This window comes from Phacochoerus africanus, chromosome 3 (assembly GCF_016906955.1).
Source record: "Phacochoerus africanus isolate WHEZ1 chromosome 3, ROS_Pafr_v1, whole genome shotgun sequence".
Taxonomy (NCBI): Eukaryota; Metazoa; Chordata; class Mammalia; order Artiodactyla; family Suidae; genus Phacochoerus; species Phacochoerus africanus.
The window spans coordinates 9,001,809-9,027,751 of NC_062546.1; the positions used below are offsets into that span (position 1 = coordinate 9,001,809).

Genomic DNA, 25,943 nt, shown 5'->3' on the forward strand with positions numbered 1-25,943 from the left:
CCTGGCTGAACTGGAGAGCCTCTGAGATTCCTCCCCCCTCAAACCTCTGAACCCATCTGAGGTTCACTCATCTGTCTTTATAAGTCAGCAGAAGGAAAAACACAGGAAGACTGTGCCTTGAGCTATAACGAATCCTGGACAACCCCCAGCTTGTGTCAGTATCTCCTGAGGAAGCTTTTCATAGAATCAGAGCACTGGAAGAGACCTCGAGAGATCAAAAAGTCCTGAAAAACAAGGGTTCGAAGAAACTCAAACCCACAGAACATTAAAAATGGAAAAAGCTTTAAGTCACTGCTTGCCTCCTGTCTTTTCTTATCCCACTAAAATAACTTCCATCATTTTCACTTTTTCCTATACGCCCCACAATCTGGTCCTACAAACCAGTGTTTACCCTTTCTCCATCACCTTTAGGCTTTTTGTTTTATCTCAATACTCCCTTACTATTATTTACTTAATATTTTTCAAAATTGATTGCCAATGGATTCTTTTTTTCCCCTTTACGTTGGGTTCAGCACTAACACCCATGAAATCAAAACTTTAATGGACTTTCCCCTTTGAATACACAGCAAATTAAAACCATAACTATTACAAAATGCCTGCTTCCAACACCTAACACTATGTTGCATACAACTGTCTTATGCATAAAACCAGGTGGGAAATAAAGTTCCAGATCCGGGGCCAGAAAATTTTCCTGTAAAGGCCAGATAGGAAATATTTTTGGTTTTGCAGGCAGAGGCAAAAATCAAGAATCTTATGGGGTACTTACATAACACGAGAGGAAACAAATTTCCACTTCCCCCTTCAAATTGAAAAATGTAAAACCTAACCCAGCTCACAAATCATACAAAAACAGGAGATGGGCTGCATTTGGTTCATGGGTGGTAACTAGTAAACATCTGCTCAAAATCACATGCCTAATATTTGTCTGAAGCTTCTCTGAAATTTCTATAACATCGACTGGGATATAAAAGGACCTCTCACAGGATGGTTGTGAAGATGAAGTAGTTGAAAGATGTTAAGTGCCTAACACACCACCCGGCACAAAGCAATTAATGAATATTAACTGTTGTTTTCTCCTTCGCCTTCTCCTTAGTTTTCTTCTTCTCCTCACGTGATGAGGCTGGTTAGCCACTGAGTACTTGACCGTCCATACAGTGGACACTCAATAGATGATAGACTGTATTGTTACTCGATTGGCAGGAGCAGTGCTTCGCAACCTTCTATCAGATCAGACTCAACTACAGAGTTGTTTTTACAAACACATGCTGGGTCTCCCCTCTGTAAATCCTGACTCTGAAGTTTATCCTAGGGATAAGCTAGTAAGCTGGGCACTTCTTCTTTTTTTTTTTTTTTTTAATTCTAGAGAAATTCTTCTGATTCTAACCACACATCTGTAACTTCTAGCATAATTTGGAGAACAGGGTCAGAAATGTCAAACCACTGATAGGTCTATTTTGTCCTCCCTGTTTTATGGTCACATACAACTCAGCTAGTGCTCAGTCCCTTTGTTAATAGTAAATTCCGATGGTCAGTCCATCAACAACTGTTGTTAACTGAGCACTTACAACTGCCAGCCCTTGAGCTAAGTGTGGGCACATAACCGGGAAGGAAGGAAAGACCCTACAATGCAACAATTTCTCCCTCATTGCCTTCCATCCCTGTGCCATGCTTGATTTTTCTTCTTAGCCTTTTCACCATCTTGCATCTTAAATATATGTCGACTCTGCCCCTTAAGAGCAGGGACCTGATGCATTTTGTTGACTATCATTTCCACAGCCTAGAAGAGTAGTTAGCACACAGTAGGTGTGTTCAATAAGGATTTTTTCTAATGGGGTGAACAGAGAACTCTGCACCTCTTAGAGAGCAAGCTGATGCCAATCCAAGGCAGACCATGCCCCCAGCCTCCTCAGGGTCAGAGTTAAGAGTGAAGCATGTTTTCTGGTCCTGCAACTTCCCTGCTGTTTAATTGGAAATCATTTCTTTAAACTTCAGTTCATTCTTTTATAAAATTTAAAAATATGTGTATTATATAGGATAATGCTCAACATATAAACAATGAGTAATAAGCAGCAGCTCAGGTATGTGGGTTTTCTCATCACCTGGAATTGAATAAACAAAAGACAGTTCTAGAAATCTCCGGGATTTTTGGGTGTGTGTGGGTGTGGGTGTGTGTGTGTGTGTGTCCGCACCTGAGAATGAATCAGAAATATCCTGATAATTTTAAAAAAGGAAAACCAAGTAGCAAGTAATATGCCGATAACAGGCTTCACACAGCCTGATGACAGATCTGCCTGCTGGGCAAACACTTCTTGAGTGTCTACCACTTACTGGATAGAATGTGGGGTCTTGAACTTACTGTTTGTAGGAAGGGGGCACAGGGAGGATGGATGGTCATCTAATAAACCAAGAATCATAAAATGTTGATGCTGAAAAGGGCAAAGCAGTGACATACATGGTGCTCTAGGGCTAATATTGGAGGGGTTGGGTGGAATTTGACACAGTCTAAAGGGTCAGAAAAAGTTTTCCTGAACCAGTGATACACAAGCCAAGACCTAAACTCTACGAAGGCATTAGGCAGATTAAGAGGAGGGAACAGAGTAAAGCCAGGTCGCAGGAGGAAGAATAGGGGGACATCTTGATTGAATATACCAACCATGGGAGTTCCCATTGTGGTGCAGCAGAAACGAATCCGACCGGGAACCATGAGGTTGTGGGTTCGATCCCTGGCCTCACTCAGTGGGTTAAGGATCTGGCATTGCTGTGAGCTGTGGTGTAGGTTGCAGGACGCGGCTGGGATCCTGCGTTGCTATGGCTGTGACATAGGCCAGAAGCTGCAGCTCCAATTCAACCCCTAGCCTGGGAACTTCCATATGCCATGAGCATGGCCCTAAAAAGCAAATAAATAAATAAATAAGAAAAAGAAATACACACACTATTATACAAGGAATAGACAGTCACAGGACCCTACTGTGTAGCACGGGGAAATTTACTCAGCACTGTGTGGAAGCTCATTTGGGAAAAGAATTGGAAAAGGAATGGATATATAGAATTGCATAAATAAAGTAGCACATATAACTGATTTATTCTTCTGTACACCTGAGATTAACACAACTTTGTGAATCAACTATACTCCAATAAAATTACAAACACCACCACCACCAAAAACAAAAGTCAGCAGGAGCCAACCATTTGGGGGCCTGTATGCTAATTCTTCTCAAACCTAATCTGCTCACGAAACCACTGGGCATCTTGTCAAAATGCCGACTCTGACTCTGCAGGTCTGGGCCAGGGCCCGAGAGTCTGCATTTCTAACAAGCTCAGGAGATGCAGAGGCTGCCAGGGCACAGATCACACTCTGAGTAAGAAGGTTTAAGGCCATGACATGAACCTAAGAGCAGTGAGGTATCTAGGCCAGAGTTTCCTAAGATCCCTCTAGATGGTCCGAGCCCATCTTGCAGCTGTCAGAGAGTGAAACTCTCTGCCTGGAGCTTGGGGTTCCCTTGGAAGCCTCTAAGGTTCCCCTGGAGTCAATGTCCTTTTCTAGGGAGTTTGTCTGCCCACGCTTCCGTCAGTCCCAATTCTAGGTGGCATTGCCACGAAACCCGCTGCTTCTGTCCATCAGGAATTCCCTTGCTTGGGTGCTGCAATTCAGCAGCTCCAGGGAGGGTCAGCTCATGCATATTCTTAAAAATCAAGGTAGGCTTGCTAAAAAGAAATAGCTATTTATATAATATACAGATACACATATTCAGATAGATAATCTTTAGAAGGCAGTAATAGTCACACGTAAGATTGAAATGAAATCTCACAAACATTAAATCATCTCCAATTTAATCATTAAAGGATTAGGGACTGGGATGCTTTTGTTGTTGCTGCCGAGGCCTTAGCAGACCCAGACTTCCTGGTCTGAGTCCAAAGGACTGGACATCTCAGAACTGCTGGCCACCAGGCAGGACCGATCCTCTGGGGGTTTTGAATGTCCAAGAGCAGTAAGAAGCTAGAGAGCAGGGCTACGCTGCACCCCCACAGGATCCTGAGAGAGAAAGCAGGGAAGTGTGGTCTTCTTGTGTTGCATCCAGGAGGGTGGGATGAGGAAAGCAGCTGCCTGCACAATGCCGTAGGTGCACCTCTCCCAGGCCTCTTGCTAAGACAATCTGGGTGATAAATATGGACTCAAGAAACACTGCCCTTGCAAGCAAGCCCAGCTGTTCCCGACAAATGTCCCCAAACAAAGAATGCATGTCCCCCCCTCCCCAACGCTTGAAGCTCAGTTTAATTGCTCACCTCTGCAGCTTTAAATCAAAGGTGGCTCCTATTAAGTATAATTACCTTTGCCAGCAGCTTGTCTAACACAGTAAGTGAGGGGCTACTAACCAGGAATGGCTTCTACGGAACATTATATATGCCTTGGACTAAATCAGCAGCACCCACAGCTTTGGATACACATATAATTCCGCCAGGAGCAAATGTATACCATGGCTAAAGAACTGCGCGCGTGCACGCGCGCGCGCACACACACACACAGCGCTTCCTTCACATATGTCAGCAGCCTGGAAACACCACTCTGCAGAAGAATAAACTACACGAGAAGAGGTTTCTTTAAACCTCAAATATACAATACGTGTTGCTCTGTCAGTTTTTCTGCAAGAAAGCCAATTGCCATCGAACCAGTGAATCTCTGAAGAAGTCTCGAAACCAACGCAAGGAATCAGACCAACTCCAACTTCCTCCACCACCAAGAGCCCATATTTTATCACCTTTCTTAGCCCCGGAAATCGGGTTAGTGACACTCCTCCGGCCGGCTTTGACACAGTCATTTTTCTCCTGTTCAACCTCACCACATCCTTCATTCCTGACATACAAAAACATTTTTTTAAATCACGAGCATCTTTATCATTTCAGGCTCGTCAATTCCCATTTTGCCTAATTAATAAATAAATCAAAACCTGAAAGGAAACGAAAGGAAAGTTGAGAAGAACTTTCGGCCCTAACCAAAAAAGAAGCCACGGTGAGCTGTACGGAGAATGTGGGTCTTTCAGTCCTACTGGCTCGTTCCAGGAGTTATATTTCACCTTTGCTTCCACATTATAGAAGCCTGTTTGTTAAACTATGTTCCCAGAAGTATAAATGGAGACCTCAAAAAAATGTCTCTCTCTCCCCAAAGACATTATACCTGGCTGTTCTAGTAGTCCTCAAAGTGCCCCTGGCTCTCACCTCCACAACGTCTGCGTTAACCAGGATTTACTGAACACTTACCATGAACCAAGCAGGCATGAAGCACACCTTATGCACAATGTGTGTAATCGATTTGGTGGTCCCATGCGGTATGGAAGTCCACATTCATTTCAAAATTAAGAGACTAGTATTTAGAAGGTTAAATAACTTGCTTAAGGGGAGACAGAAAGTAAATAAGGGCCTGGACTTGAACTTCAGTCTATCATGCCATGAAGTCAGGCACATGTAAAGCATCTGGACAGTGCCTGGCAGGGAATGGACTCTCAGTCCATGTTAGCAAGTGCTCATCTTTATTGTTTTAGGGTACAGAACAGAGAAAACATTGACTCCATTAAGGGTTGCAGTAAGCAATGATTAGAGGGGCCAACCAGGGGCAAATACGGAAACCGTCACAGCACGTTCTTGCTCCTAAGAGCTGAGCTGCGGCTAGCCTGTGCAGGAAAGAAGGGACCTGGGTTCAGGAAAGACTGGTCAGAAAAGAAATCAGGGAACATTCGCTAGTGGAAATGCCAGGGACTGCCTGGGATAAACTCTGGGCAGATCAACAGTGAGATCCAGAAACAAACAAACATATAAGCAGAAGGAATTTGAGCTTCTAGTGAATCAAAGGTCATCCTTCATCCACCCTTCCATTCTTACTTCCATTCGTCCATCCATCCATCTATCCGTCCCTCCATCATTTTAGGCACTCTATCTCTAACCTCTTAAGCCGGAGCCACGACTCATTCATCTCTGCAGCCCTGGCACACAGAAAGGAATCTTGAAAATAAGAGAAATTAATAAATATCTGTTGAAAATATTAAAGAATGACTCTCAGATACATACACTCCTTTCAGGAAACTTATCTTCCATGAATCAGTTTGATCTTTCCAGCTCTTTTTCCCTCCCCCAGTTTCCATGCCTCTTTCATATTATTCCTGGAATGAGATTTTTTACCTTGGAAGACATGGCAGTGTCGGTGTTAGCTCAACAAAGTTTCAAGTTCAAACCCTCACCCCACAAATTTTCCTTTCCCCCTCTAGAAGTCAAGCCTCTTAGTTTTGTTATGTATTTCTCCCACTGAAAATGAAAACATCTTAAATCCACAGAATGGTTTGCGGAGTGTATTATTTGTCATCTTGTTTTCATGATGCAAAAAACAATAGGAAGCCCTTCCTCTCCTTTTAATTAAAAAAAAATTTTAATAGAGAAAGTTGTAAGTTTCCATTGCTACTGTTTTATCTTTGGGGGCTTCCCCGTTAACTTGTCCAATTTCTTCCCTCCACTGCAAGAGAACAGTTTAAAGTACGAGCCGGAGAATTCAAACGGAAGTTACAATCCAGCATTTCTGTTTATTTGTCAGAGTGCAGTGGCATATTCAAAAGTTAAACCAAAGCATAAAACTCTTCTTGTGGAGTGGGTGCTCAGGGGACTATGGTCTAAAATGAAAATCAGATCATTGTTTAAAAAAGAGAGAGAGAGAGAGAAAAAAAAAAAAAACCACCCCTCACACAGTGCATTGTAACACATTTGAAGACATCTCTGTGTTCCCTAAATGTTCTGCTACGAGCACTAACAGGTCAGTCCACAGGAAATGCAAGAATACGTTATATTTTAATCAGGGCACATAAAACACTGTCTAGAATGTTATGCTGCCCGGGGGAATGCAGTGAGCAGGGAACATTTACAAACTCCAGGTCAGTCTCCCCATTACATCACTGTGAAAAAAAGAAATTTATGAGGTTAAATTATATGGATGTTATATATTGGAACTGTTAGCCCATTCCCAAATGAGAATGTTGGCTGAAATAGCCAGATTCCCTGAGAGAAATTTCTAAGACCTTCTATTGTGGATGTTTTTATGGTAACTTTCCACACACACACACACAAAAAGTGAAGACATTTATTCTTTGAAGATAATAAAATGAATAAAGAAGTCTAACAAAAAAATTATAAATTCCAACAAAGAGGGCATCTAAAAGAGTTACTTACATTATTCTGCTCCAGAGATAATAATACGGAAGTTATTTTGTGGAACTTACTCGTGATTTATTTGATCTATTCCTCATCGAAGTGATTGGAAACACAGATGTTGATGCTCTAACTTTGCTTCCAGTAAATAATTCCTCAAAGGACTCACATTTGTTTAACCTTAGTCACAAGATGATAAAACTTATTAAACATTTATGGAAGCAGCAACACAATTTTGTTGGTTTATGTCTTTGGCAAGTTTGGGAACTCATATCCCCAACTTTTCCACCTGCCTTTCACCTCTCTAAAAGAAAAATATCTTGGAGGAAGTTTCCGTACCTGGATTATGAAGATCCCCCCGCCCTTTATTTCTCCACCTGAAGCTGCAGTTTGACAGTAAACAGAAGGGCTGCCATGCTGATCTCAAAGAACAATAATTAAACCAAAGGGACAGCAGGCAAGGTGCTCCTGTGGGATCCACAGAGGAAGAATAAAAACCTCACCAGGGAACTGTTTTCTTATGATTGTGAGCCTGCTTCTGAGATAAGCAAACATTCACATGTGTGACGGGCGTGCACTCATTTATTCACTCAATAGCATTCTCTAAGAACCTACTATAGTCAGCCCTGTGGACATAAATAACATGGGTATCTAACTATCCCAAAGACTCCAGGAACCTTGCATAACTGTTCATTCCTTCTTCCGTCCTTCCCTCCTTCTTCCTGTACCCATTTATGTGTTCATCACAAACACCCGCTGTGTTCCAGGTACAGCAAATGAAACAGCCCCCACAATTTGAAAGGTCAGTCAATCCCCGCGATGACGGAATACAGACAAGGAAACAGAAATTACAGCTGGTATGAGGCTTGCTTCCCGGTATTATCAGTCACTTACACCTTTCCCATCTAGAGCTGGTTTTCCTGGGTAGGGGACAGCCTGTGTGACTATGGCTCTGTTTTCGTCTCTCCTAGGGCTGTAACCAGGAGGGCAGGGGCAGTGCCATGGAGGCACCCCCGGGGAGAGACTGTGTCGCTGGCCTCATGTTCACTGAGGCGCATTGTAGTGATTTCATTAGTAACTTAGCCTTGGCAGGGACACATGCATATACTACCATGTGCATGAAATTCATTAATAATAAGGGTTTTTTACTCTCACGCCACCAGACACACATCTAACACCCACAACACACCTAATCCAGCCATACACGAAACATCCACAACACATATAATATGCACAACTCTACAACTCAGATGCATTAATAAGACAGATGCACAGTGTACACACACACACAAACTATACATACAGTGTACATAATACACATGGATATATATGCACATGGCGAGCAGACCCCAACACACACACACACACAAACACGATCTAAGGTTGAGGCTGCTCTTGGTTGTGAAGAGCATCTGGTATCGCACGGATCCTTTAAACTCTGGTGTCCTCTTACTAATACATCTACCCCCAGGACCACCCAGTGGGTGCCTCAATAGATGTTTGCTAAAGTGCATTACACTGCAGTATAACTGTTTACCATGTTAAACTGCAGGATTGACTATTGTTAATAATTCAACTTATGACATGGACAAACAAAATCCTTGTCTGACCCCAAACATACACATTTAGCTCCCCAGAGTCCCAGCATCCGTAAGGCGATAGCTGTCCAACTCTGAAGCTTGATCATTATACACTCTGAGGACAAATGCGATTTCTTTTATGTTATTCATGCCTTTTTTTTTTTTTTTTTACTTCTCTCTGTACCCCACCCTACCCCAAGGCAGCAAATGACAGTTTTCTTGACATACTAGGATTCAAGCCATGTTGATGGCTGTCTCATTCATTATTGAGATTACTGACATATTTTATGTTCAGTTTACTTACTTCAAGTAGACACTTAGCAAGTGCCTACTAGGTGAAAATTAGCTAGTTAAATTTTTGGTTAGAGAAATGCACATCTCAGTAAAGACACCAAGAATGTTCAGAGCATGAAACATTAGCTGTTTAAATGATGTTTATTTTTCTCAGCTGATTCTCTTGCTAAATGCAGTAAAATTTTCACAACTGTTATTCTCTATGTAAATTACTAATGTGACAATTACAAAAATTCCCAAGATTATTCATCATGATTCTAAGATCATGTGTAATAGTGAAAACTTTAAAATATGCTGTGTCTATTAACAGAGAAATTGATAAATGAATAAAAATGTACACACTTATGTTAGAATATTATAATGCATATAAAAAGGAATTAGCTATAGCTACTTTCTTAAATCTATCACCTCTTTCTTTTTTTCTCTGCCTGCCTACTTTCACACTTGGATAGAGTCTCAAACATAGATTAAAAAAATGTACAATCAGTACAGTGTGAAACTACCTATATCTCAATAAAACTAGAAGACAAAAAGAAAAACATTAAACTATATAAATTCCTAATTAATCATATTAAAACAAAAGCAAACAAAAAAATTTAAACATATATAAAAGAGAATAATATTCCTAGTTACAACTATAAATAATGGAAGATATACACACTAAATTCCTTACAGTGTCTATTTTTGGGGAGAGAGTGAGAGGGAAAGTAATAATAGTTGAAGAGAACTTATTATGCACCACACATTGTTCTATATACTTAAGTACTGACGTTATAAAACGTCATAACAGAGCTTGGAAGTACACACGTTTCTTACGTGTGTGTATTTTACAAGACTGAGGTGGAGAGATTTTACGTTTGCTCCTCAAAGGGGACAGTTTTATGTGTACGGTTTCATTCCTTTATATCTGAAATTTACTGATATAGGAAATATTAATAAAGAAAAGATTTATGTTAAAGAAAATAAAATAGGATGATAATTTCATTCCATTTCTCATCAGAATAACTTTAAACCAAATGGAAAGGCAGCTTGCCAAATTTTACATTATTACAAAGGTTTGTTTCAAAATATCTTCCATATTAAAAAAAAAATGAAAACAAAAAATCAACAACAACTAAAAATAATGGTTGATTTCTTTCCCACAAAAGAGTCCATCATAACTTCTGTCGTAAGCAACATCCCCTGAGATATGGTCCCTCAAATTTCAGGATCATCTTTTTCCCCCACCTTATCCAGACTACTCACTTAAGTGTCACCTATAATTAAATACTTACAAGTAAGAAGCACCTTTAGAGACCCTGATCATAAATATTACGAGGGATGCTTAAAGGGGAAATACGTGTGGGTAGCTTTTCATTTGCTAAAATAAATAATGGGGCAGCGTCATTGCATGTGTTCCATATTTTTGATGGCCAGGAAGAGTCATGGAGCCTACAAGAGATTTATGGGGAACAGATGAGCAGTGTCTGACTTCAGGACACATCCTCAAGGATGCTGTAGGAAGTGGGTGAGCACGATTACTTTCTGAGCCACCCCAGATGGACTGTGTTGGGGATTTTCATGGTTTTTTTTTTTTTTCCTTTTACTTCTATTTAATAAAACAGGGAATGGACTTATGAAAATGCTATTTGGGAAAGCTCCAGAGGTTTAAAAATGGTGTTTTTGTTTTTACTTTTATTTAATCCTCATAGGCTCACCTTTTAAAAATACTGTTTACAGATTTAGATAACGGCGACTCTCTCTCTGTCTCCACAACTGACTTGACTCAACCTAGAAGAAACACTCAGGTTTCAGTTCAAGCCCTTGGTCTGCACATATTTACACTAGACTATGAAGGTTTATTCATATGACTCTTTGCTATTATTCATTAAATACCCTAAGAAGCAACAAAACGTGGTGTCTGAGTACCTGGCCTCTGATATGCAGACCCAGGTATCAGGATCCTTTTTAAAAGCTTGTATGATCTTCTAGCTATTTGGAATTTCCAAAACTTAACTTCCATCTTTATTCAGTGGGCCAGTCACAATTATGCCCAGCTCTCAGCCGCCATGTAAACGCCCTGTATGTAGGCAAGGCTGGCTATATGTTAGCTGACGGTAGACCTTCAGTTTCGTGTAACCCAGGTCCATAAATGGTAGCACCAAGACAGTGACCATTAAGGTGAGCCGCATCTTCCTCACTGCTACCACCATAGTTTCATTACAATCACCTCTGGAGGCACAGATGCTAGACAGGAAGGGCTTGGGAGTTCTGATTACGGGGAAAAATCAGGAGGGAACAGGGAGAATGGATCAAGGGAAAAAAAGAGGAAACACGGAGGAGAGGATGAGAAAATATGACAAAGAGAAGGCAGAAGAGGAGATTCCAAAGAACAAAACTAGGTGTTCTACCTTTCTCTTCCAACAGTTTCCAAAATTTTAGAGAGTATAAGAAATAACCAGGTCCAGGAGATGCCTTTTGTTTATTTCATTCTTGCCTCTTGACCCCGGTACCCAGGGTGCCAGCCAGTTCCCAAGCAGATGGAGCCCTGCTCCATGTCTGCTGTCTTACCTGTCTTTCTCCTTCTTAACTGAAGATTCTCTGGACTCTGATGTTTCCTGCTGTTATCAGGTAGACCAATACATAAACGGATTTGTTTCCTGATTGGAATACATTAGGGAAAGTGGTCCCCACCATTTCTAAAAACACAGGCAATTGCCACGAGAGAGTGAGACTGAAAAGAGAGCTCACTTATATCTTTTCCGCTGACTAAAAGGCAGAAGTGAAAATGAATCCAGGAAATAATTTTTAAGCATTTGAATGCTTTAGCATTTGGAAGAGAGAGGAGAGAGAGAGAGAGAGTACACAAAGAAGAAGAAAGAGGAGAAAACTTAGATGTGTCCCCCTATATCCTATAATTCAAAGCCTTAGTGGGTGCCTAAAATTCAGATTCATGGGCTTCAGCCCCTTCCTACAGAAGCAGAACGATTAGGCACTGGATTGGGAATCTGTAAATTTGCGTTTCAACAAGTTTCCAAGTGATGAGACTACCAAATAAAGGTTGAGAACCACTGCTCTATTCCAGATGTGAAACCAGAACATTATTCCCAGTTTGTTCATATCTGCAAAATTTCCTGGGCCAGGAAGGACTTTCCAGAACTTTTTCCCTGCTATCCTTGGAGGGGAAGTTTCTTCTGGTCTTCAAAGTTTTTTGAAGTTTTCATGAAAGCCTCTGTTTTCCTGGCATTTCTTTGACCTGAGTGTGACTTGGCAGCGGCAGCTCACAGCTGGTTCAGGAATCCCTTGCCCTGCCCAGGCCCTGGGTGTCGATAGCGTTCTCACATTTAGTCATTCTGCCCCATCCTCACGGTTTGTGCAATACCCTTCCCTCAACAACTGCCTTCTTTCTGCATTTCCTGACAATAATTCCCTCTTAGGTACTTAAACGAAAAGCTACATCACTATAATCAGCGGAAACATTTGCCATAAGTAACTGGATGATGAAAAATCCCAGTATTATCCACTGCTGCTTGAAAAAGTCTCTGAATTTGTTGTCTATTCTTCCTGATAAAAAGCACGAGAGAGGTATTTAAGACAGGCAAACACCAGATGAAACTTTCTTATTGATTAAATCAGAGAATCTGAACCTGTATAGAAAAAGATACTGTTTTCACTTTGTGCCTGCCTGTTACTTAAAACTATCTACCCTCAGCCCATAATGGGGCAACTCTGACTTTACAAACTTCCAGAGATGGGTTTGCTTTCCTCGGTTAAAACTCTGTGTGGAGCACTGGTAGGCTTGGGCAGAGGAGAGAGCCATTAGGAGTTTCCATTGGAGGAAACAATGATTCTAGTCACCAGAGATGGACGTGGGTTTTCTCATTTTAACTCCTAATAATCATATCGCCATCATTTATTCTTTTCAGCAATATTTATTTATTTATTTAGGCTGCACCTAGGGCATGTCAAAGTTCCCAGGCCAGGGACCAAACGCCAGATTCTTTACCCACGGGGACACCAGGGAACTCCCCCAAGAATATTTATTGAGCATCAACTTTGGGCAAGGCTTTGTGGACACAAAGCAAATAAGACAGAAAATCCCTTTGAGGTCATATGCTCAGAGTCAGTAATTTAACACTTATTGAGCATTCGCTGTGTACAAGGCATGGTTCCAAATGCTTTGCAGGTGCTCATACTCTGCTTCTCCCAAGCACCCAAGAGTTTTCATTATCTCTACTGATAAGGAAACCTAGGCATGGGAGGATTGTTAATTTGTTAATAATAATGACTAAATTTTCTTCACAGCTTCCCAGGTACCACCATGGACCAAGCATGTTACCTGATTTGTCTCAATGAATCCTTTGCAAAATCCCGGCCAGATGAGTCCTTTTGGTAGATTCATTTTGGAAATGAGGAAACTGAAAGGTTGGCAGGTAAGGAGCCTTAGGTCACACGGCAAGGAAATGACCCACTGGGGAGAAATGGAAGCCCAGTCCATTGTCTCCAGGGTCCACCCGCTGTCCTTACTCTGTATTGTCTGGTGGGGGCGGGGAGATGTGTGAAGAGGCAAGTCCAAGACTGCCTGAAATGTGCTTGAAAAAGAGGAGTCTCCCTTTGTGCGGTCAACTCCAGAATCAAGGCAGCTCCACTTTCCCTTGTTCCTACTTTGGCTCAGAGAATGGCAGATGGACAAGTTTTAGTAAGAACCTTACGTATAACTAGAGGAAAAAAGCAAAAAAAAAAAATTCAAGAATATAATCGGATAAATAGGTTTCTCATATGCAGATATACAGCTTTCAGTATCCTCTTCTCCACTCACACCTACCTGCAATTTTCTGTGCATCTTGTCTACCTTTGGATCAAGTCTCCCATCTCCTCCCCTCAGTCTGGTCCAAATTATCACCAGGCTTTGACTGGATGGTACAAGAACCTCCCAAGTGGTCAATCTGCTTGCAACCTTGGTCCCTGATAAATAATACCGCAGACAGCATGACCCTGTAAAACCCTGAGTCAGAGCCTATCTCCCCTGGTTTCTCGTCCCTCAAGCCCCACCCCAGTCCAGTCAGAACCTCAGCTCCTTACTGCAGCATCTGAGTCTCAGAGGTTTGGTGTCTCCCTGTCCTCACTGTTCACCCTCCCTCCCTTAGCTCCAGCCACCCTGGTGTCCTGGCTGCTCCTCCAGTCACTGCAGCAACTCCAGTCGCGGACTTTTCAGCATGCCTGGAACCACCTCCCCCAGAGCTGCGCTGTGCTCTTTGCCATTACGCAGAACCCAGTTTCAACATCACCTCGCCAGAGAGGGCTTTCCTGACCATCTTATCTAAGACCACACACCCTGCTCGGATTAGTTTTAATCACCTTCCTTCAGTTTTTTGTGTTGCACACGCTATTCCCTAATACCAGGTGGCATGCATCCGCTTGCTTCTTTGGGCTCTGTCTACCACACAAATGTAAGCTTCAAGAAGGCAGGCCTTTTGTCATCTTTATTCAAGCCTCTAGTTCCAGCACCTCTCACAGTACCTGGTACAGAGCAGACCTTCACTGATGTTAAGGTCTTAAGGTAAGCAGCAAAAATTCCCCAACACTTCCCTAGCACTCTTGTGCTAGGATGTTCCTTTCCAGGCACCAGCCAGTCTCCCTTCTTTCTTCTCCCAGGCACTTATCTGAAGGTGACAATTAAAAAGTGAAGAAGGCGTTACCAGGAAACAGCCTATAGCCTTCCTCTATTAGCTTAACAACCCTTAAGCTTTGCTGCTTTGGGCCTGAGGGGATGAGCACCGGGTTCTGGTGGGGGAGGGTCAGAGTTGCCAAACCCTGAGAGGCTGGGAGCATCTGGAGGCTGCAGGCAAGAAAGCACAGCACCTGGAGAGCAGAGAGGGAGAGAGGTCGACCTCTGGGGTCAGAAAGGAAGACCCTCCCCAACCTCTTCGCCTCTGTCAGTGAAGCCCCGTCAGGGTCTGGGCTTAACAAGCAAGTCTACTAATCCATAGCACCAGTTAGCACTGGCTATAAGATGAATAAACAGTATCTACTGCAAAAAGGTGAATCGCTGCTCTTCAACGGAAGGCAGAGGATGTCATGATGAACAAGTACAAGATTCTAACTCAAATCACCATCTTTTTGTCATTAATACTTGCTAAACTGATAAATATTCAAAGTGCAGCTTTGATCATGATTGGTACAGAGGTCTGCCAAAAAAAATTTTAGATGTGTAAAAGAGATCTTATACTTGAAATTATTTAATTAGTATAGAAAGCAAATACACTAATAAAAATATTTATTCACTTATTTATAGCCTCATTTATTCCTTCATCAGGAAATATTGATTTAGTGCCTAATAGGTAGCGGGGACTAATCCAAGTGCCTAGAATTCCTACAGAAAGAAAAACAAAACCACAGAAAGGATATAAATCCATTTATGGAGAAGATGTTTTGCAAGTGTCAGAGACTGCACCAAGGGTTTCATGTACATCCTGGTATCTAATCATCACAACCACAATGTGAGGTGAGCAGTATCGTATCTCCATTCGACAGGTGAGAAAACCGAGGTACAGCAGGGTGAAGGGACTTCTAAAGCACACTGCTGGCTAGTGAAGTAGGGAGGAGCTGCAGCTGAATTCCAGATTTCCTTGGTTCTTCACATTTGCCTCTCCACAGCCTCATGACTGTCATCCATCCCCACACCTGACAATTCTTCCACAAAGCCTGGGCATGTGTTTTTACTTCCAGGTGTCACCTCTATTATTCTAAGCATCCTCGTTGCCATCGCCGAGGGGCCAGGTAAGTACATTGGCTGGGTGAACGTGCCCAGGTCCACCACCACCTTGGACATACAAAGAAGGGTCTCTGTTCTACAAGTAACCCAATCATACTCAGAGGACATCACTTCTCTGCTCCAACCCCTCCAAGGGCATCCCGCCACACTTAGACGGATCTGCCCCTGCCTGTCTCTCCCATCTCATCTCCCATCACTCCCTGCCTTCATCTGCTCTGGCCACAGTGGCCTCCCGTGTACTCCTCGAGCATACAGTCACTTCTGGCCTTAAGGTGTTCACTGCTTCGTCTGCCTGGCATGTTTCTCCCAGATCTGCACTTGGCTAGTTCCTCACTTCCTCTTTAGGTTTCTCAAATGTCACCACCTGAGTAACACCACCCCCAACCCCTCTATACAAAACACCAACCCTCCATCTCCTCTACCCCACTAATCTGAATGCATTGTTATGAAATGCCGTTAGAACTGTTCAATATTACCTATTTCCTTATTCATTAGGTTTTTGGTCTCACCCACAAGAATATCAGCTGTGTGAGGGCAGGTACTTTTTCTAGTGCAACATTCCAGCACGGAGATCCATGCCTGGTGCAGAGTAGGTGAAAAGTCAATACTTGTTGGGGGAATGAATGTATGAATGAACACACACACACACACACACACACACACACACACACGAGGAGGAACAGCTGACTTCATATATGATAGATGGCCCTAACATTCTAGTTGGAGACACGACTAAAGGCAACATCCCCTGTCAAAGTTCTCAATACCCTCCCCCCAACTTAAGACATCACACCAAATGCAGGGGAAGAATAACAGGAACTGAGGGTCCTTCCTTGGCAAAACATTATGGCTAATTCAGGTAAATAATCACAGTAGATTAAGCGCAGGGTTCCTGGAAGCAGGAAGTTTCAAATCAGGCTCCGCCGCTGCATGACCTTGGATGAAAGTGCTCTGAAGGTTACTCAGATCTCCATCAGTAAAATAAAGACGGTACTAGCATCTAATTCACAGGAATGTCACAAGACTCTGCTCAAATGTCTCCTCCTGTGGCAGGCCTCCCCTGACTGTCCACAGCTATGGTGCTCCAATCCTGCTCTCATATGTTTGCTTTTAAAAAACTATCATCATTATGGGGCTTTTTTTTTCTATATGAAAGTTATCTTTTCAGTAAATTACTTGTATGTCCTCTTGCATCCCTCAACTGGAGGGATCACCATCCCCCAGGATCCAGGTGACCAGAACAGGACCTGGCACATAGTAGGAACTCAAGAAATAACTGTGGTTGAAATGAATCAATGTAAAATACATAAAGCACCTGGTAAAGTGCCTCGCATATAAAAAGCACTGGGGTAGGCAGATATCATTATTGCTATTGTTATACTTGCTGGTGTTGATGTTGTAACTACTATTCCTTAGGAAAAAACAAACAAACAAACAAACATTTTTTAGAGCTGGGTCAGGACTCCAATCTGTCCAGCATGTCTTTCTCAGAAGAGGCTAAAACATCTAAAACATTACTCCGTGATTATATTTCCAGTTTTAAAAATCAAAATGCACCCCACATCTGATTTCTTTTGAGCCCTGAACCCCTGGTCCCATGATAACTGGCAGGTTGCTCATTTCCCTTCAGGTATACATTTGTTCACCGTCTGGCTATTTGGGACAAAGATACACTACCTCTGCTAGGTGTGGCCCCCAGGCAGTTTTGGTGCATTCCCTCACCCTGGTCTCATATCACCCTTTCCGAAATCCTGAGCCTTAATTACGATTACCCCCATCTTGTAGGTTGGAAAATGAGGGGATTTGAGCAGCTGGCCCAAGAGTACACAGCCAAAAAAGAAACAGACCTAGGGATTTGAACTTGGGTCAGTCTGACTCCTGAACTCACATTCGTATTCTCTGAGTAAGGTTTACCTCTCCAGCATGCCCAGCATCGTATAACGGGGGTGGCAGAGCTTGGAACCAGAAGCCAAGTCATTTCCTCCCATTCCACTGTTCCATCCACAGTCTAAAACCCAACCCCAAGGGAGGAAACAAGAAGGGCACAGCCACACACCCAAATTTCTAATAAAAGAAATAATAGCTAAAGGCAATTCTGATATAAAACGTGCTTCTATAGCTTTTCATTTTGGCATTTTTTTCCGTACCAAGTGATACCGAACATGTAGAATAGATTGAACTCTCTCCCACAGCATCATCTTGGCCCAGAAGCTATTGATAGCTCCCTGGGGTATAAGAGAGAGGCTTCTAAATACATTGAAAATTTTAAGGATCTGATAAATTGAAGGGATTTAAAATCAGCCCCTTGCAGCTTACACAGAAATGTGTATATGCTGCCGCTCCTGCTTAAACAAGTCTGCCCTAGAAGAACTTGGCCTTCTGTTTTCTCTTTATATCTCTCACGTCACCAGATTTCACGGATTTTTCATGACGCAGTAAAACATTTCAGGAAGTTTCTTCCAAATTCATCAAACAGAATGGACGCTGCCAGCTGTTTTTATCTCATTCCACCCATCGTAACTATTTTCATTAAAAACAATAATGGTGTCTTGCCCACCTTAATACCTAAACGGTATTATTTCCACAGAATTGACTTAGGTATAGCCTGAAGAAGATAGCTCAGGGTGGATTTCAGAGTATTCGTTCAGTTCGGAAAGCATTTAACTAATTAAGACCAGTGATCTTAATTTTTGCACTGAAAAAAACTGCAGAATGCTCTTCTTTTTTTTTTTTTTTTTCAACCCAACTTAGCATCTAGTAGCTTTATAGAAACACTTTTTTTTTTTCCCCTTTAACATAAATGGACACTACAGCTTTTCAATGAAATTATTCTTTGGAGAGAGATGCAAGAGAGCTAAAAAGCTCCTTAAAAACCTTCCCTGCTTCACTGCTTCCTGTGCCAGGGGGAGATGTGTAGTTAAAATGCAATGCTATCTTGTTCTTACCCTGCTGAAACAAAGTTTTGGATCTTGAACCCTGGGATGGCTGTATTATAGAGCTTGTTGAGGTTTTGCTTTTAGTTTTCAAACCCATATTTAGTTTTCTAAAGCTATTTTTAAAAAGGAGTTGCGCATTACAATATCCCCTATCTTTGTACTTCCAGGGAGATGTTTGTTTGACCCTGTTTCAGGCTGGGTAGTAGGTACAGAGATACTGAAACTGTTTTTTAAAATAACACAGATGGAAAGGAAACTCTCATTGAGGAGAGCAAAATTCAAGACAAATCCTTTCAAATATGATCCAGGTATTTCCCCCCCCCCATGTAATTTCTCTAAGCTCATTATCTCTAAAACTTTTGCATTGTGCCTTTCCTGTTGTTAAGCATAGCTAAAGAATACTGATATATTTAATAATAGGATTAGCTAGCCATGCCTCCTGAATTTTAATTTCTAAAATTTTAAACACTTTTAGACATTTCTTTGGTATCAGAAAATAATGTGAGGATAAACAGACGACATCTTTTTCTGTAGAGAGAATGCAAAAGACAGAGAGAGGCAGCAGTTGGAAATTCCACATGGCTGTTTTAATGACTTTTGAACCCTTCCAAATTATTTAATCATTTCACTCATGGAGTTTGCTTTGGAAGCAAATATATCAGCAATTCCCCACTGCATCTCAGATTTCCTTTCTGCGTGGCTGTGTATGTATACAATATCTTCGGAAAGGACCTGAGTCCGATGGTTACCCTTGCGATGATTTCTCTGACAAAATGAGCAACACAAACACTGCCACACTGCTGAAGACACTCTAGATGAATGTCCAAGTTAGATGCAAATCCTTTGAGTTTGCAGGCAGAGTCCAAAAACAGACATCTGGGCTCTAAAGTCTCTAATTTTTATCATTCCTTAAAGACCCAGTATATCTGGAAACCAACTTTAAATGCTATCCCCATCCCTTCTTCTGAAAAGAGGTTCCTATAACAAGTGACCAACAGGTCAGTGGCAGGAAAAAAGAAAAGAAATTATAAATCCAGTGGAAGCAGTGCTGTATGAGAGAGTCCTGTAATATCCAGGTAATCAAGCAAACACTCTCAATGAAGTTATTTTTGTGTGGTTAGAATGACTAAGTTCATTCATAACCAAAGAGCTGCTTGTCAAAGGTCATCCTAAGGAGCAGAAGAATTTCTAACTTAAAATAGAACTTCGAAAACTTAAAATCATTTTAATAATACAAATTGTTACAAATTACTGAAAAACAGATCTAAAAACCTCTTCCAGGGTGAGCAGGCTCTAGGAACATAGAAGGATAAGATCTCCCTGATACATACCTCAGGAAAGACATTCTGTATTTATCTCAACATTAGAAAAAGAAAATAAATTTCTCCCAAAGAAATAAAAATAAAGCAGCGTTCTCAACTTGCGAAGCAATAAAATTATTGGTGTGCCGAGCTTTTTTTAATACCACTGTGATTTTTTTTTCTATAAAAGTCGCTCAATTTGATTGTAATTAAATATGTAATGAAAAAGCACTGCTTCAGGGAAGCGGTGCAAGACACTCTCTAACTGTTAGTTTAATGTATTTCCAACTGACTTTGCATCAAACGAAAATGATACTCTGTGTATGCCTGGTATTAATACAGAATTTGTTAGGCAATTTTGTGTTTTTCTAAAGGGGACTTGGGTGGACACAGACACTGCCTTTGAAATAGTGGCAGAGTCCTCCCAGACCATGACATCCCTAAATACAATTGATGGTACAGATACAGTGATGAGAGGGAAGGGCTACCCTGGACATTTAACTCGTGTCAGCTAATTACAGGCCCAGCATCGACATGAACAGGGCCTAGGTTTTCTCACTGGCTGATTTCCCTCAGCTCAGCTGCGATGATGAGTGGAAGTACATCATTTCAGTGTCCTTAAATAATGCCAAGCTCAGGGCCCCTTTAAAACCTGCTCAATTGAGAGTACAATTCCCAAGCCGTTGGAAAGATAAACAGATCAACCCAGGTATAATCCAGTTGGAAAAATTCCGTCAAATGAGTGAGAAGTCAGCTGAGATGAAATGAAAGCATAACCCTCTGTTGGAGAATGTGACAAAAGGCAAGATGCTTCCAGGGACAGATCTGCTAAAGATGCCTAGGAGGTATTTGTTGGGTGTGAAGGTTTCCTGAACGGCAGCAATAGAATCTAGCAATAGAAGTGAGGTGACTGGGAGAAAAATAAATGCAGAATATTTCTCAGGAATGCTTCGACCCTCCTCAAAAGTAGCCTCTGATCGCCAACCCACAAGCCTCAAGAAGATTTTCATTGTCAAGAAGTTTCTCATGCCCCCGCTTCCTCACCTGGCTTCCACTGGAACTCCCTGTCACTTGCAGTCTGCTGATTAGGGTTAATGTATTGTGTCCTGATATGGCAGATTAAAAATGAAATCAATAAATGCCTAAAACAAATGGGCTTTTGAGATGTCCCATTCAATCTGGGTCTTTAAGGGTGAGGTGAGAGGAGGAAGAAGCAAATCAGGAGGGGAGTGGGAAAAGGACCAGTTAAGCAATCAATTTCCATTCTAAACACTGTGTGGAGGTATGATTTCAAGGCACCTGTCTTTTCTTTTTACAGGGATCTGCCTTAAATAACAAGAATAGCTCGAATGGTTCATGCTGCTGAGCCCCTTGGGAGTGGGGGTATGTATTTATTTTTTCTCTTCATTTGTTAAAATTCATACTGTTTGGGTAAGTGAAGGGGTCCTGAGTCTGGATTTAAATCTTCAAGATGTGAACTTGTCTTTCTGAAGTACCCTCAAACAAAGTGAGAGTGCTGGGGTCCGGACTCTACCTGGCCTCCTATTCTCTTGAACCCTGTCCCACTTGCCAGTGAATTAAAGGTAAGCCTCGCCCTTAGCTGTCTGCCCGCTCCCTGCCCTGCTGGTTTAGATGGCTGAGACCTCACTGCTAATCCAGTCATTGCCATCAGGTCATCTCTATACTCTAACTGCAGTATTCCGAATTGTCCCTGCTGAATATGTTTCCCATGTAAATAACCTGTGCTATTAAGGTGCAAATTGCAACTTTTAAGTAATGATTGCTAATAGTCTAATGTTTACTGCCACACAAGGACATTCATGAAAACAAAATCTGCATTATTCATCTCCATATTAAATAAACAAAATAAATTGAGGGAGCTGTTCTTTCCTGCAAGACTTTCCTCAGATCTGGATTATCAGATAGCTCCTGAGAGTCAGCAAGAAGAAAACATTTAACCTCTTTGGGTGGGCAAGAGCAGAAGCCTCTAATTCATGTATACATTCGATATTCACATGTCTGTGATCCCTAAAGATTTTGCATCCTATTGTAATTGGCTGGTGTTATATAAAAATAGGAGTTCAGAATGGTGAAATAAAATATGTATTACACATGCGTGTGTACAGAAGGCTGCAATAAATTGTAGAAAATAGCAGGGTTGGAGTCTAAGTCCACGTTTTTAAATTTTTAACTACTCGGCGTCCTGCAAAATACAAATAAATCAAAACACTGCTCTGTTTTATGTTACCTTTCTGCCATCTTCTCTATCTTGCCTACAGTGGACAGGGGGAAAAAAGGCTGGTACAGAAGTCTGCAGTATTTTCAGGTAAAAGTAGATACATCTTAGCGGTGAGTGTGACATACATCCAAGGAAACAAGCACACACATTCACACGTACACAAACCCCTGGGGTACCGTGGGCTGCTTTCTAAACTTTTTTCCTCACCCGAAGTAACAGGATGGTGGAACAGCGTAGCTTTAGAAAGCCAGGGAGAATGACATTTCGGAGGGAAGTGTTCTGACTTCGCTGTTTCCTTAAAGAGAACTGCCTACCTCATAGCCCTTCCCCTAAAGGGGGGAGGAACATAACCAATAAAGACTAACATTCCCCATCACTTATAATATCATCTCGCTCATTCTATCCGCATACCTGCTTTATTAGAAAGTTCCGTAATTGATTCCTTGAAACGTGGAACTTAAAACTAATAATGCAAAGGAATCAAATTGCCTCGAACAGTTCTTGGGAAAGAGAGTCTCAGTTCTGATTTACTCACGGGCTTTTTCTATCTTACATTATTCATTAATCAAGCTAGAAATCAAGCTTTCAACATCAGCCCATGGGAATAATTACTTACAGTTGTGCATTGTGTTTAATTTTAAGCAGTGATAAAAGTTAGTATGGCCACAGTCCTAGAACCCACCTTGTTCTTCTCCCAGGATGTTAACTGGCTAAAGAATGTCAAAGTGGCTAACTTTACTTGCGAATCTCCGCCTCAGCTAAAACAGTACGGCATAGATGACTTCAGAGGAAAGAAACATTACATGAACACATATCCACTCTAGTAATATGTGAGCAAATAAATACCGTAAGAGGGGCCTCATTGTGTACAAAATGAATCATTCCCTTTCAGCTTGACAAGGGTTTCCACTTCTTCCAGTGAAAATAATAAAAGCCATGAAAACAAACATATAAAGACACTAGGAACACAATAGGCCAGAAAACTGAAACTACAGTCAGAACTTTCTAATACGGACACACAAACACATACACTACAGTAAACAGACAAGCTAGCTCCAGTGGATATCAGCTTAATGAAAAGGATCTAATTTAAATAATGTGATACAGCATTATGCTACGTACACCTGGATCCTCATTGATCAGAGGATAATTATAATCAAAGCAGTGCAATTCTGAGCAATGCACTTTTTGTAATGAGCTTACCAAAGGAGACATGTCCAGTCATTCTGGTAATTTAAATTACTGCCTAGTTGTTGATGGCCTTTACCGGAACAACGAGGGGGAAAAAAGAGTAATTTTCAGGGCAGTATCACTTCTTGCTGGACTGTTGCCCAGGGATCTCTTTTGGGACAACAATAAGGATATTATCTCTAATAATCTAGCTATACTTAAACTTATGTTGCTAGAACTGGATGAAGCAGGCGTACTCTTCCTGAGTCTAAAAGGCCTGTACACTTCCCAATGCTGTTCAGATTGCAAAGCAATCTAAGTTTTTAAAAAATAAGTAAGTTAAATGTAGAAAAGGACAGGGGTAGGAGGGAGAAATTGTTTGCAAAAGAGGTAGCTAGAATTTAAAAAAGAACACCTCATTGACTAGGCAAGTTCTAAATATACACAGTACTAAAAGTACTCAAATCATTTTGCTCTTAGAGAAACAATTGGAAAATCCACGAATTAAAGCTTTATAAATGATATTTCCCACCAATCTATACACAGTTACAGAAGCAATTCTGCACTCAGAAAGGAAGATAATTGTAGATATCTCAAAGCACATGTACTGCCACTCGTACTGGAATCAGGCCACGATGGAGGATGAGCCTGGTGGTCCAGCATATTCAGACACAAACACCCACTTTGCTCAGATTTGTGACTAACTTTGTATTTTTGTTCTGAGGGTGGCTTTGCAAACTTTGTGAAAGTGTTCCACCAAACTTCTTCTCCCTAATGTTTCGCTCCAGTTAGAACAGAAGGAAATACTGTGGTGGATGTGCAGAAGACTAGCCTTAACTGATGCTGCCTAAAGCATGAAGGTAAAGACAGAAAGAAGAGGAAAAAAACTTAAGCTTTTTGCTAAAGCCCCGATTCAACTGAAGGACACAAAGAAAATAAAAACGCCCACATTAAAAGCCAAACAAGATAATAATTGTGCATGTCTGGCTCTGAATCTAGAGGGCAAGGCTTGCGTCACCGGCACTCTGAGTTACCATGGTGAGTGATTTATTGATATATATCAAGAATGAATAGATCAAAGGCAGTGAGATGACAGGTGATCAATCAAATGTCAAATCAAAACTAGCAATCAAGTGGAAAGCTGATTTTTCAGTGGGTGGGTCTGGCAGGAGAAAAATGAACTTTCATATTACACTTCCGAGAAACAAAACCCCAGCATACTATTAAAAAAGCAATTAAGCAACCCAAAAGAAAAAAATTCTTTACAAGATCTAATATACTAATCCATTAACCTGTTCCTTTCTCTCTCTCTTTTTTTTGTTTTTGTTTTTGTTTTGTAGAAGGAGGTGGTAAATAAGAATTCAGATAGGATAGTTCCCACCATACAAATCAATTTACAAAGTTTGCAACTCTGTGCAAAGAAAATCCAGAGCTGTTTCAGTGTTCAAGGGGCATTTTTTCCCCCTAAGAGAAGGGAGAGTGTTGATTAGATTTCCAAACGTAGATCCTCTTAGAAAACATATTCAAAGGCTCCTTCGTTTCCTGGGGTGGTTTTTTCCACCTTGGCAATCAAAACTTAACTCTATTGCTAGCCCCAAAGCCAGCCTGCAGCCTGGGGCTGGGGCATGGCTCACCCTTCAGCGCCCCAAACCCAGCGGGAGGAGACGCTGTCCCTCGAGGCCAGAAGCTACTGGCACTGACCACGCGGAGGGATGCGGGGGTGGAAGCAATGCCTCCCCACTCCGCACCTCAAGTCCTCAACCCAACTTTGGCCCGAGAGGCAAGAAGCAGACTGGGAGAAAGTTAGGGGTGGGGAAGAAGGTGGGGGAAAAAAGTTTAAGGAGGGAAGGCTTGGTGGGCTAGCTTCCCCCATCTGCCCCCCCCACCCCCAAACCGGAGCCTGGAAAGGGGAGGATTTAGGAGACTGGAGAAGGCGAGAGAGGATGGGGTTATCAGTAGGGCAGAGAGGGGCACCCGGAGCGAACTCCCCCGAAAGCCGAGAGGGGTGGCGTCCTGGGGCACCCGGGGCGAGGAGGGCAGGCGAGGAGCTCGGCGCACCGGCCAGCCCGGCCCGGCAGCCCCGAAGCGGAGCCGTTCTCTTACCTGCCGCCCGCTTGGGTGCCTGCTGTTTCCTCCTTGGCATCGCTCTACTTCGCTCCAGTCCCACTTCTGGCGCCCCAGCCCCGAGCCGCGCGCGGGGGCCCGCTGTCTCTCTCGCCTCTCTGGGTCTCCTCCGCCTCCTGCCCGGTGGCTCCTAGGGCGTCACTCGGCCTCTGTCCCCCTGACGATCCCCCCTGCAACTCCTCCACCACGGGCCAGAGACCCCCCTCTCTGGGTGGCAGACACGGGTGGCTGTGCCGGCTGGTTTGAAGTAGAGGTTGGTTCTGCCTTGTTTGTTTGTTTGTTTTGGATTTTTTTTTCTCTCTTTCTCTCTTTTTGTTTTTGCTTTTTGGAATTTTTTTTTTGGTTTGTTTTTTTTTTTTT

General features: G+C 42.1%; 1 protein-coding gene across 2 annotated transcripts in view; it reads right to left on the reverse strand.

The window, feature by feature from the left end:
• The window catches only part of TSHZ2 (teashirt zinc finger homeobox 2), a 453,628-nt gene extending 427,951 nt beyond the window's left edge, over window positions 1-25,677 (reverse strand). For both annotated transcript variants that reach the window (XM_047770838.1, XM_047770837.1), the window contains exon 1: window positions 25,563-25,677. In XM_047770838.1, coding sequence (XP_047626794.1) covers window positions 25,563-25,602 — 40 coding nt within the window. In that variant the 5' untranslated portion in view covers window positions 25,603-25,677. The remainder of the gene's footprint in view (window positions 1-25,562) is intronic.
• Window positions 25,678-25,943: the final 266 nt, after the last annotated feature.